Source organism: Vanacampus margaritifer, chromosome 5 (assembly GCF_051991255.1).
Source record: "Vanacampus margaritifer isolate UIUO_Vmar chromosome 5, RoL_Vmar_1.0, whole genome shotgun sequence".
In the NCBI taxonomy this organism is placed as follows: Eukaryota; Metazoa; Chordata; class Actinopteri; order Syngnathiformes; family Syngnathidae; genus Vanacampus; species Vanacampus margaritifer.
In genome coordinates this window covers 23,581,714-23,594,312 of record NC_135436.1, presented here as the reverse complement: position 1 = coordinate 23,594,312, position 12,599 = coordinate 23,581,714, and the positions used below count along the sequence as shown (strand labels likewise).

Genomic DNA, 12,599 nt, shown 5'->3' with positions numbered 1-12,599 from the left:
TCATTTGTGTAAAGCACCGACCGTTGAACTTAATCCATATGATACTGGAACCACTTTACTAGCAAGAGCTACTCCAGTTAGGGGTCAGAAGCACAGATTTACGTGAAAATGAGTCTCCAAACACAAACATCTGAACATTCGACATAAAATTGCAAAATGGCTAACAAGTTAGTTTAGAAGAAGAAACCTGCTAAATAACACAGCGGATATGTGGCATTAGTTTACCTCAAATTGCAGCGTCACCAAAACTCTTCTAAAGTTACTTGACAAGATGTGCAGAGACGTCCGCAGTATTGACTTCGCAAACTCAACGGACCTACAAAGGAACCGCGGCCATCTGCAAAAGTGCCCGATGAAAAGTAAAGAGTAACCGAATAAAGGGACAAAGCAACACAAAGTAGATTTACCAAAAGCAACCGTGTCATCGCATGCATATCCAAAGCCAACGACTGCGGGAGAACGACTTTAGCTACAGAGTCCATCTCGATCTCATTAAAACTTAATGGGCTCCTTCTCTCTTTGACAAAGACAAATAAGCCTTGAAAGGTTGTTAGCTGGTTAAAGAAGAAAAGTTTGCACCCATTTGACCCAAGTCACCACGACTATCCTTTAAAACCAAACAGGGAGTTTGCACTGACATGGAAGTGCCCCTTGAGGCCAAATTGTCCATCGCCTGTCCGTCATCATTTCCTGATGTTTGGCTAGAGTACAAAAAAAAATTATAATAATGAAAATAATATGCAGAAAAGTAATGTTGAGGACGCGGCTGACAGATTAACAGAAGCAGATGAGAGGAGAATGAAGAAGGAAAGCAGATTAAAGGAGCTCGAGTACGTCTCCATTTCAAAGAGGTCTTATCCCATGCGCAGTATCCTCTCAAGCGCTCACACACAAACGCGACTGGAAGTTTTCAGCGTGTCGATGAAGGATCCTGTCCTCAGCATTTCCAAGCTTTTTGCTACTACTGGATGAAGCCACCGCAATGAACGTCCGACCTTTGCACTGTGCGGTCTTACCTTTAACTCTTTGACTGCCAAAACCGTTAAATAACGTTTAGTAAAATCCTATGGAGGAGTGCCAAAGACGTTAAAAGACGTTTGTTTCAAAACAGAGGTGAAACTAACCATTTTCTATTGTTGATTACTGAAAAACGGAATAAGGTAGAAACAAACTTTTCTGCGGTTGTAAAGATGAATTATGACGATTAGCATTCCAGGAGGCTTGTGGAAGATGCGGTCACTCCACAACGTTGTGTGCGACCATGTTTACATCACAGTGAACAACGTGACCTACTTAGTTTTTATTTTGTTGTAGGTCCACTTTTACTTGATATGAATTGAATGAATGAATTAAACCAATAATTCAGTTATACTCATTATACTTAGTAGAAGAGAAACTAAACACAATATATAATTAATAATTAACTCTTTGACTGCCAAAAACGTTAAACAACGTTTAGTAAAATCCTATGGAGGAGTGCCAAAGACGTTAAAAGACGTTTTTTTCAAAAAAAGAGGTGAAACTAACCATTTTCTATTGTTGATTACTGAAAAACGGAATAAGGTAGAAACAAACTTTTTTCTGATGAAAGATGAGAGTCCAATCTTTCATTTGGTAGTATGTGTGTTTCCATAGTCCAAACACATAATTTTCTGTGAACCTTGAAAGATCAGTCAAAATGCTTAAAATCGGCTGGCACCCACGGCATCCCTTTTCTGAAAACGTCTGGCAGTCAAAGAGTTAAGTTCATCTCACTAAACTTCATTTGAGCAAGCAACAAAAGACTCTGCATGTGTTTGACCTTTTTGTACTTTTTTTCTGAAAGAAAGTATGCTAAGAGAAGGCAAGCACAATGTTTGTGAAGGTAGCGAATGCTGCGTTCTTGTCAGGGTTCGTTCAAGGTTTGACAAACTTTTGGCAGATGTTCACCTGTACTTTTACTTACAAGAAAAAACATTAAAACTGTAAGCAAACGTTAAGCGAACACTGCAAACCCTAAATCAGCATTTGCTAGCATTGCAAACATTTGTGCCTCAGTGGTCATTTCATTCTGGTAGCTTTCCTTCCTATTTTAGTTCCATTACTGTTGACTTTATCGCTCACCCTTTCAAAGCTAGAAGTATGGAGCATGTATTTGTCAACATTCATCCATCAGTGTGAATATGACGAGCCGATGGCTGATGCGTATACCCTGCCTCGCACCCAAAGTCCATTGGGATAGGCTCTGGCTCGCCGGCATGTACTTGTACATTTGTTATCAGTGGACAGAGGTTCTTCCTAAATTAAAGTCTAAAACTATACATCGTCCTTGAAGCCCCCCCTCCACGCCTGGATGTGTGTTATGAGTCTATGTGCAGATAAAGCAGATATATCAAACTGTCAGGGAGGCATGCTGTGGAATGCCCTGGCACGGGGAGCTGGGTCTGTTTTCATGATCTAAGCAGGCCCCGGCAGCCTCCATTTGTCCAATCCTGTCTTACCTGTACCTACCGAACCCTGCACAGGCATCCCGGCAACCAGGCAGGCCCCATTTATAATATTAATGATAGAAAATACAGAGGCCAGCTGAAGCAGAAACAGGCTCAGCTTTAAGCCAAGGTAAGCTACGGTCGGCTTGACGGACTTCCAGCTCGGCTCTCCGGTTACGTGGCTTGCCAATCAGATAGGAGCCAAATTACACGGTGCTCACTGCTAAATAGAACACTGGAATTCCGATGCGCTGTGCCCACTTGAGCCGCACGGTACTGAAGCACTTGTGTGCACACCGGGATAAAGCGATGATGTCACAGGGGGGGATGCGTCACCTCCTCACTTAACCCTTCACCCTGTCTCCAATGGTTACAGTTCTAATGTCCATTTGATATATTTTTTATGTTTACATAATGTCCCCTTGTACACGCTTGAGATATAACCCTCGGGGGGGGGGGGGGGGGGTGCAGGGCGGAGCATTTTGCTACTTCGCCCATTTTGCCGGCGTTGGTTGAATTGAACTTTTGGCGCCATCGCGACAGTGACAGCCAATCGGTTTCGAGATCTGATATCCACATCACCGAATCCGTCACAGACAAAACACAGTTGTGTGCAGAACGTGTAGCATAGCAATGGAGGATAGCTTGATCGTGGCAGTTTGCAGACACCCGGAGCTGTACGACACGGCGAGCTATGTGGGCCCAAAAATGAGATTGCTTGGAGGAAGAAGCGCGGAGGTTGGCTTATCTGGTGAGTTTGTTTGTTTAATTGTCAAAGTGTGAAGTAAGCTAGCAATGCTACACTAAAGTTAGCGACACCTACCGAAGCAGAAATCCCTCCTCTTCCTCCGCTGCGGCGCGAAGAGAAACAAATCCCATTGAAAACCCCGCGAACAAACACGCGCAAGACCAGCGTAGTGTTGTGATATTTAGTAGCATAAGACCTCCACAAAACCTATTTGCCAACTACCATAAGAAAGAAGAAGAAGAAATGGAGAAGTAGCCTTGAAAGCTTTGGTGAGTTTTGGAGTATGTCGAAGCGTGATTTATTAATATAAAACATGATTTCAATAAGGTCTGTCTGCCCAAAACCCGGTCCAGATTTGGTGGCGATCGGGTATTCATTCGTGACAATTGACAAAATCCAAAACATCTATCCTTGAGTTTCATTTTTTGTGTCCTGTCATGATGAATATACATTGATTTCTTGACACACTGGTTGCAGATTCTAATATTATGCAAGACTTGCGCTTTCTGTTTGCCAGAAGACGTGTTTGTGAAATACGGCGCGTTTCTGAGTGTGTTAAAGACCCTCAAAAGACAATTTATTAATATGAAACAGGCACCACTGAGGAACTATTCTAATTCTCATTAGGGTTATGATTGAGTTGGAGCTCATATCAGCTGACTTTGGGCGAGAGGCACGTACACCATGGACTAGTCCACAGCAGTCAATCCTAGGGCACTCACAATTTAGAGTCTTTAGTTTCAGTTCCAATTTTATATCAGTAACCTCAGAACTTTGGGACGAACCATCAACCCACTAGTTTACTGTTCTGCCTGCCCCAAAACTAGTAACCCGCAAATACTCATATAATAGAACATTATGGATATTTGCTAATAATTAGCCGTCGTATTCTCTTTCAGAAATTTAGTACGACCCTCTAAGGACTTTATTCAAACCGCGATGACTCCCAAAAAGAAGAAGGTCCGTCTCCCACTGCTGTCGATGAAAGTCCATTTACACAACCCGTCCACCCTCATTCATTGAGTGTTGATGTGTATCCCTCCTGCTGTATTTTCCTTCCACTCATCTTAGGTTGAGTGAGAAAGTGGAGCTGCACAGTGGGAGTGTGTTGTCTCAGTGCCAGGGCAAAAAATAGAGTCAATTGCAGAGCTTTCCGAGAACACCCCACTATGCTGCGTGACCTCAAAATGAAACGCACACTCTTACATAGAGTCCTAAGCATAAACGACACCGTGTGCGCTTGCCCTCATTCTCCTCCTCCTCCTCCTCTCACTGACTCCCAGCTGCTGTGACAGAAACCTCCAGCAAAGTCCCGTCCAGAGAACCCGATGTCTAGCTTGTCCGCCAATGAAGGAATCTCTCAATCGCATTCACAGATGTTGATATGATAACCGCCTTCCTATCCAATTGCATTGGGACACACAAACAAACACACCCTCCTATTTACACTTACTGACCACAACATTAGGTGGCTTTTTTTATGTAGTCCATTTTCTATATCCCTTATCCTGTTGAGGGTCATGGGTCAACTGTGCTATCTTTCTGACTGACTGCATGAGAGATGTAGACAAGACTCTATGCGAGAATTTGTTTACAACATTGGTAAGACTTTAATTCACGGGAGAGACTGTTTAAGTGCCTTGCTTTGGTCAGCAGCAAAGTTGTTCAGTGCTCAGTAGTTAACTTTTGTTTGTGTGTCAACAACAGCGTCCACGAACGGCTTATTTGTTTTTAGTGGATAAAGCACACAATGATTGAGAAACAACATCTATTCGAGTGGAGGCCATCTTCATCGGGTACAAATCTCCAACAACAAGATAGTCTGTTCTTGGAAACAGGAGCAGAACTTAACATTCATCGACTCAAAGAAGCTTTAGGTTCCATCGGAAACAGTCTTCAGTCGCCTGCAGCATGAGTCAAAAGAGGCGAACTGCAGCCATAGATAATAACACATAATCCTAAAGTAGGAAGGAAACTCCGTATCTGTTTCAGTAAGAGGTTCCCTGGAAAACTACTCAATGTGTTTCTGGGTTGACAATTGCGGATTCTGCTGCAATTTCATTTGAACGTCTGGGCTTGTAAATGGTAAACGCGGGGTACACACATACCCCATTTTTTTTTTAAAATGTAAGAGAACCCCACAACTGACAAAGAACAAATCGGCGTGTATGTTCTTACTGATTTGTAGTGTGCAATGAAGTCAAAATAACCAACAGCACACTCGTATTCCAAAATAGATCCGTTAAAGTACCAAAACTGACCTGTGAGAGGCAGCATTGTGTCACAGGGCATCCAAATACAAAGACGAAACAATAACAGAAGCTAGGGTAACTGTTAGCGTATCTGGTAATGATGTTGCAAACTCTTCTCGTCATTTTTATCCTGGTGACTTGTGACACACATGCAAACAGTGCAAACACAAACAAGCTTCCTGATTGGCTATTGTACTGGTCACATGGGGTGGCATGGCTCAGTGGTAGAGTGGTCATCTCCCAACCCAGCAATTGCGGGTTCGATTCCCTGCCCGTTGTGACCATGTCGACGTGTCCTTGGACAAGATGGTGAACTCCCAGTTGCTCAAATTCAACCCAGTATGTTATTTCTAAATTTGAGGTTGATTCAATTTTAGATAATTGTGACTTGGTGGATGTCTGTGTTTGTCGTTATAAAGGAAGAATAGTGGATACAACTCTTGTGTTGGATCTCATTAGATTGTGCGGATTGAACTGTCACGCGGACAACACATTGAATTCCAACTTGAGACAAAACACTAGATAAAGTCGCAAAGTATCACAAAGTTATGAATCACCAAAGCGTTGGCGTGACTGATTTCAACGCAAATAAAACAACCACAGACAACCGTCGTCTCTATTGGGAGCTGTAAAAAACAAAACAAACAAAAAACGACACCGAGGGCAGTGATGAATGGCGCAGTGATGAGTTGTTTGTCACGCTCACCTTGAGCGAGTCAAAACAGGCGATGACTCGGCCATTTTCCACTTGGCAGCTCTTGGCGGGGTGGGCAAACTTGCACTCGTTGTCCGGCCTCGAGCACGTCCCCCTCTGGAACTCCCGACACACCTCCAAAGTCAGCCACTTTGTGTCCCGGATTGGCGTCACGTTCACCGCCATTTTGTAGCCGGAGTGACAGCAGTCACAGAAGCAGCCGAGGGGGGCTGATGAAGAATTATGTATATCCAGCAAATGGGATTATGAGCACGCCTGTGTGTTGCTAATGAGGATGAATAAGTCAATGACATGGGAGAAGGTGGGTTCGAAAGGTCTTTGTGGGGATTTGAGCCAAGGGAGGCCTCTTGAGGCTCTACCACCTGTAGCCCATCCTCAGGGCCTGCTTGCTTCAAATAGGAAGCCTTTAGCGGTCGGATATCGGCTCGCTCCTCGGCTCGACTGTCAGACGAGGGGATGGTAAAACATTATTGATCGCGTCGGCCCATGATGGGAAGAAGCTCGGGGGAGGAGGCGAAGGGTGTGGCGGAGAAGACAACAAGAGCGACGATCTTCTTCCCGCTCACGGCAGCTGATAGGATCTGTTCCTTCTCAGCATCAGGTTTTATCTGCACAGGAGGGAAGCAGGCAGGGAGGGCGGGGCCCGACTCCGGCGAATCGGTGGGGCAGTGGATGGCGTCTGCGGCCCTGCGAGGCAGCGACTGTGGCGGGGTTCAGCGGAGTCCAAGAGCCACGGGCGGGAGAGTAAAAAGGCACTTCTCTCTGTGGAGAAGGAGGGAATCGTGTCAGTGGGGCAACACACACAAACAGAGGCTTAGATATTCACACCCATTTAGAGTCAGTCGCTCCAAAGCCATCTTTTTGCCTTACACATTCTCCCTGGTTTACTAAAACGGATTTATCTTCCTATGGCAGCGACGTATCCGGAATTTATTATGAACCTACACAAACACAGTAATTAACTCATAATTGGGGTGAATATTTAAATGAAAAACACTTCCAGGAGATACCTGTAAACCAACCTAAAAATAAAGTACATTAAATCCCTTCTTTCAATCTTAGCTTTAACGTTTAGCAGTGCAAGAAAATGCATATTACGGCACATAATGTATGTACTTTACATATCTATATATATATATATATTTTTTTTTTTTTTTTCTCCAGAAAAAAAACAACATATCTATATTTTTAATGTTTACATTTTAGTTCACTAAAATTATTATTATTATTATTTTCGCAATCAGCAAAGGCAGCCAGCTTTCACCATGCTTACTGCTATCTGGCCTTGAGGCTAATTTCAGGCAAAGTCGATACCATTTTAGCTTAAGTAAGCCAAGCTGTCAACTATTCCAGATCATTACGTGAAACAATCTTGATGTTATTTCGAACCCCCCACCCCTCCACACACACAGCTAAGCAGTGAGAGATGTTCGAATTGAGATTGTTCGTAGTTGCTTATGACGGCCATTTTGTCATGATCGCGTCTTTGCCGCTGTATCCCAAATTTCTATACACTCTTGTCAGCTTTTTATCCCTTGTCTTAGCACATCTCAGGACATTGGAACATTTCTAACATACTGTAGCTGATATTAACTGATCCCCAGAAAACACAAAAGTACGAAAACAAACGTGAGTTTGCTTTTCAGTTTGAGATTAGTTTATATGTTCTGAATCTATTCATCCATGCTGCGAGGCAGACATGCTAACCGCTAGGTTATCCTTCTGAATCACACCAATAAAGAGTTAACAACATGCGCTGTCAATCTTCCCAATCCTGTAATGAAGATCGATGTCATATCAGCGCTGGCAGTCGGCCACTGAGAAGAGAGATGAGGGCAACGTGAGCGTTCTCATCACAGGGGGTTCGAATACAGTAAAGTGATGATACTCTCTTCCGTGTCCTCATTAGCTCGGCTCTGACAAACACATTTTGACCTCCTCGCTCGCACACACACAAAAAAAAAATAAAAAAAATCTCTGCAAAGTAAGCACCCTCATGCCAACAGCCCACATGTTGTTGCATCACCCCTTCAACCCCCGCTCACTACAGCAGATGTGTTTGTGAATACGCTATTGTTAGGTGCACTTTATTTACAGCTAAAAAAAAAAACATATGTACTTCTTATTGTTCTCTTGTTTTAGTTTGTTTTTAAATAGGCAGACCTCTACAGAACTCTGGAATTTATTTCAACCTTCTGCTGAATTTAATGACAGACATCAAAACACATGACATGTGGTTGAATTTATTTTTGTTTTATCATAATTAGTTGAGCACTGCTAGAAAAATTTAATTACCGGGGAAATAATGACAATAGCACAGCATGTGCATAATGGTTTACTCATTGGCAGCTGTGGATTTATGGAACATATCACACTAGCATTGTTTTGAAAGGCAGAAAAATGGCAAACAAATGTTGTCCAATTAAGAATCAGGTCATAATTTGCGAAAATATGCCCCAGAAGTCTTTTTTTTTAGGTTTTTGTGTGGCACTTACTCTAAAAGATCAAATGAGATGAGATTATAAATACCACAATTGCTAACATTAGCCATAGTGCTAACAAGCTAGCTAGTAGCAACTGACTGGCTAACGCTAGCCCCATTCACTTTTGAGCTTGAAAAAAACAAAAAGACAAACAGTGTCCCTTTTAAAACCTGAATCAAGAATAGCCAAGAAATAAATGTAGTTAAAAAAAAATTAAAAAAAAAAAGGAAAAGAAAAAGTGAGCAATAATGTGGTTGTATCCGGATTGGGCCAGTCACATTTGTGGTGGACGGCTTTTTCAGGCCAAGGCTGGTATTTTGAGCTGCGTGCATGTGAGTGAGTGTGTGTTTTGAGGTTAGAATAACCCACTACATCTGGCAGGATCTGTGCTAAGGAGGGAGCACTGCAAAGACGGCTGCCATTACCAGACTATTAAATATAGAAAAGTGCAATAAGTCCCTTCTTTTCCCTTCTTTTGACCTGGAATGAAATACATATCCAGGGTATTAAAGGTGGCGTTCAGTGATGAACATGTTCACTTGGGACACACCGGGACACTAAAATTTCGCTGAAAATCAAATATACAATAAATTCTCACCATGAACTATTTTTAACAAATTTAATCGCAAGTGAAGAGGGTCTTCTGCCCAGATTTAGTCATAACTGTTTTAATTTATTTATTTCCTCAGTAGAACTTTTATCTGTGGATGTGTCTTTGCTCGTGCTGGTTTGTTTGGGGGGGGGCTCCTCTATTTTCACAACAATAGACCATTTGTCTGTTTTTGAAGTCAATGTGTATTGAATGATGTCTGTAAAAGTCTTATCTCATGTCTGGTGAACTCCGGCTGGGGGGCTTGGGGGGTTTTGTGGTACCGCCCTTCAAGATAGTATAAGAATGTTGCAAGTCCTAAGAAATCTTCGCACTTGCGAGAGGCTACAGCCATTGCCTGGGAACTCGCTTGTGCCCGGAATATTCTGTAGAAATAAAAGCTTCGAAGTGACTGTTCATCGATCTCCAGCCTGCATTCAGATAACCAACATTCTCACCACCCGAAAGAAAACGAACACGCGGAGGAAAAGATATATTTCTCCAACACAAAGTAGTATCAATTGCTATTGTTATTCTTGGCAGGGCTCAGTCCCCATTACTTTAATGTTTTCACAAAAATCTGCACAATATCGGTTGACATTGCAATCAAGCCAACAGGAATGGGAACAAAAAGTAAGAAAACCTCCAATATAAAAAGAGTAACTGCACAAAACTTCTCAGTCAGCCACAAGACAATTGGCGATCACCTCCATTCATCATTACGCGCTCGAAACATTACTCAAAAGTGTTTGGACTTCTTCTCCTCTTCATCATTAAATGCTACCAAAAGCTGCACACAATGAAGTGAGATTAGCGCAGAGCAAAGGGATCGCTATTTCAGCGTAGGGCAGAAGGTCAGCCAAGGACGGAGGCCATCTCTTATCCAAATGACTCCCCCGGGTCAATGCAGGCTTTAAATGAGCCACTGTTGCGAAGGCCTTTTGATGTAACTGCATCTCACATTCTACACATACCAGCCCCGCCCCCTAACACACAACCTAATGTAAGAATAATAACAATAATGCTCAGATTTGACTGAGATTCAATGCTTTTTTTGTGTGTGTGTTTTTTTTATACAGTTTTTTTGTGACACTTGATTCCAAAAGAAGTGGCAGGGGAAAAAAAAACACAAGATCACAACAAGACACTATTTTCATAAATTGAAACGAGCTGACGGGTGTTTGATGAACATGCTTTGCTTAATGTACCCCAAGGATAAAGCATTACAAAGAATGATAAACGCCTGAGCTGAGTGGAATGTTCTTATAACGTACTAAATGTCTTTTTGGGGCTTTGGGGGCAACTTTAAATGATTACATAACTTTCCATAAAATAAAACAAATTCTGAGGTGTCTTTTATAAGATGTGCTTCTGTCTAGGATTAAAAAAAATATATAGCATGCTTTGCTTATTTTACTGAAGATTTTGACTTAGACTGGCAGACGACTGCCTTGCTGCGCATTAAAAATGATTACTAAATATAAATTCAAATGAAAAAAAAAAACATACATTTGGAAAGGGTTTCAGAATAAGAATAGATGTGCATTGTAATGTTTGCATTATACTCACAGGTGTCCGATTACCTTATTTATTGAGATGGGCAAAGTATGACAAACAGCAATCAGTGTGGTGCAGTGCAGTTCTTTTTCAATCCTACTCAGCAGCAATACAAATGAAAGAGGGCAGATAGCCACTGTTCCTTAACACCAAACCATTGAACAAAGTCTCCCAAGCCTTTCATTGTATGGCTCAGAAGAAGAAAGTCCGTCTTAGCTATTGAACTGTGGCACCATGCTGGCATTTTTTTTGCATGGGAATAAAACCGAATGACATCCCCTCGCATTAACTCCCAATGACCACATGAATAGAAGGTGAACGTGAAGCGTCCAAATTGCAATCAGACAAAGAGACGACCCCGCCGAGGCCGTCGCTCGACTCCCGTCAACGGCCGTGACAAAATGAGCCACGGCTATGGTCCGCTGCAGGAGTAAATGAGACCGTGACGGAACAAGGCTAAAACTGTGAGGAACGGTGTTGAGGAGGAAATAAATAAATAAGGCCGTCATCAATATGCATCTCAGTGGGTGTGAATAATGTATGTGGCCATTTCCCATAGCCAGAGGCAACAGATATGATTACACCATTGGAACAACTCCAGACTATGTTGACGAAGGGAAAGAGGCATGGAAGTAACGAACCCCACCCACCCAACACCCTTTGACCCCACAATCACAGCTCAGGATCGGTAATAGTGTATCTACACATTCGGGCTGGACCTAAATAGCGTGAGATATCGCATCGGGATACAATATCGATTTTGTGATATATCACATCATAACCAGTATTGATGATTGGTGGGATATATATATATATATATATATATATATTAGGGGTGTGCCAAAAAATCGATTCTCATTTAGTACGATTCCGAATCGATTTTAAGTGTTCCACAATCGATTTCATTTAAACTATTTTATACTGTCTTGCCTTTGTCTGTGTGTGTGCCTTTATTTGGAGCGCTGTTCATGTTGTACCCGGTTTGGCCACTGAGGGGCAGTCTGCTTCCATGCGGTCTAATACACTGTTAAGTTGTAGCCACATTAGAGAGTTGAAGGAAAAAAATCACGATCAAGTTATAAAAGTTGTTTTTTTTTGCAGCGTGGAGCCGTTCTTTTGAGTGATAAAAGTGCCGCGAGTAGCGCGCTAATTAGCATTAGCGAGTCAGACTGGAGTAGATCACTACAATTCCTTGCACATCTATAAATTGAAGCAAAAATCATTGCCAGTCAAAGCATTTTGAATCAAAAATCACTCCTAATCAAAAATCGATTCTGAATCGAATTGCAGACCCAAAAATCGGAATTGAATCGTGAGACATTCAAAGATTCCCACCCCTAATATATATATATATATATATATATATATATATATATATATATATATATATATATATATATATATATAAGGAAACTAACCACTACTAAGCGGTAGCGGCGATTTGCAGAGTTTAAAATGTGAAGATTTTCTACATCATGTATTGAAAACTTCCAAACCAGTGTGATAATATCATTTCATAAGTTACACTAACTATCCACTCTCAACAACAAGCTCAATAATGTAGCACCTTGTTTATGGAAAGCTATCGGATCCGGCGCTAATGTGGTTGCTATAACGGTGCTGCTCATTTGGCTCCACGGGACTATTTGGAGGCTTGTGGCAATAAGGCTCGATATAGACAAGGGTGATTACTTTTGATTCATGATAATAAACCTTCGCTTTGCAATGATGATTAAAAACCAAGTGAAGGGGAAATAAAGTGCGCTATTTACGTGCTGCCGGGGCAA

General features: G+C 42.0%; 2 protein-coding genes across 5 annotated transcripts in view; one reads left to right on the top strand and one right to left on the bottom strand.

Annotated features, from left to right (window-relative positions):
* The window catches only part of LOC144052089 (succinate receptor 1-like), a 173,570-nt gene that overhangs the window by 117,052 nt on the left and 43,919 nt on the right, over positions 1-12,599 (top strand). The gene's annotated exons all lie outside the window — the stretch shown is intronic.
* The window catches only part of LOC144052086 (muscleblind-like protein 1), a 76,490-nt gene that overhangs the window by 40,626 nt on the left and 23,265 nt on the right, over positions 1-12,599 (bottom strand). For all 4 annotated transcript variants that reach the window (XM_077565897.1, XM_077565896.1, XM_077565900.1 and 1 more), the window contains exon 2: positions 6,175-6,945. In XM_077565897.1, coding sequence (XP_077422023.1) covers positions 6,175-6,348 — 174 coding nt within the window. In that variant the 5' untranslated portion in view covers positions 6,349-6,945. The remainder of the gene's footprint in view (positions 1-6,174; positions 6,946-12,599) is intronic.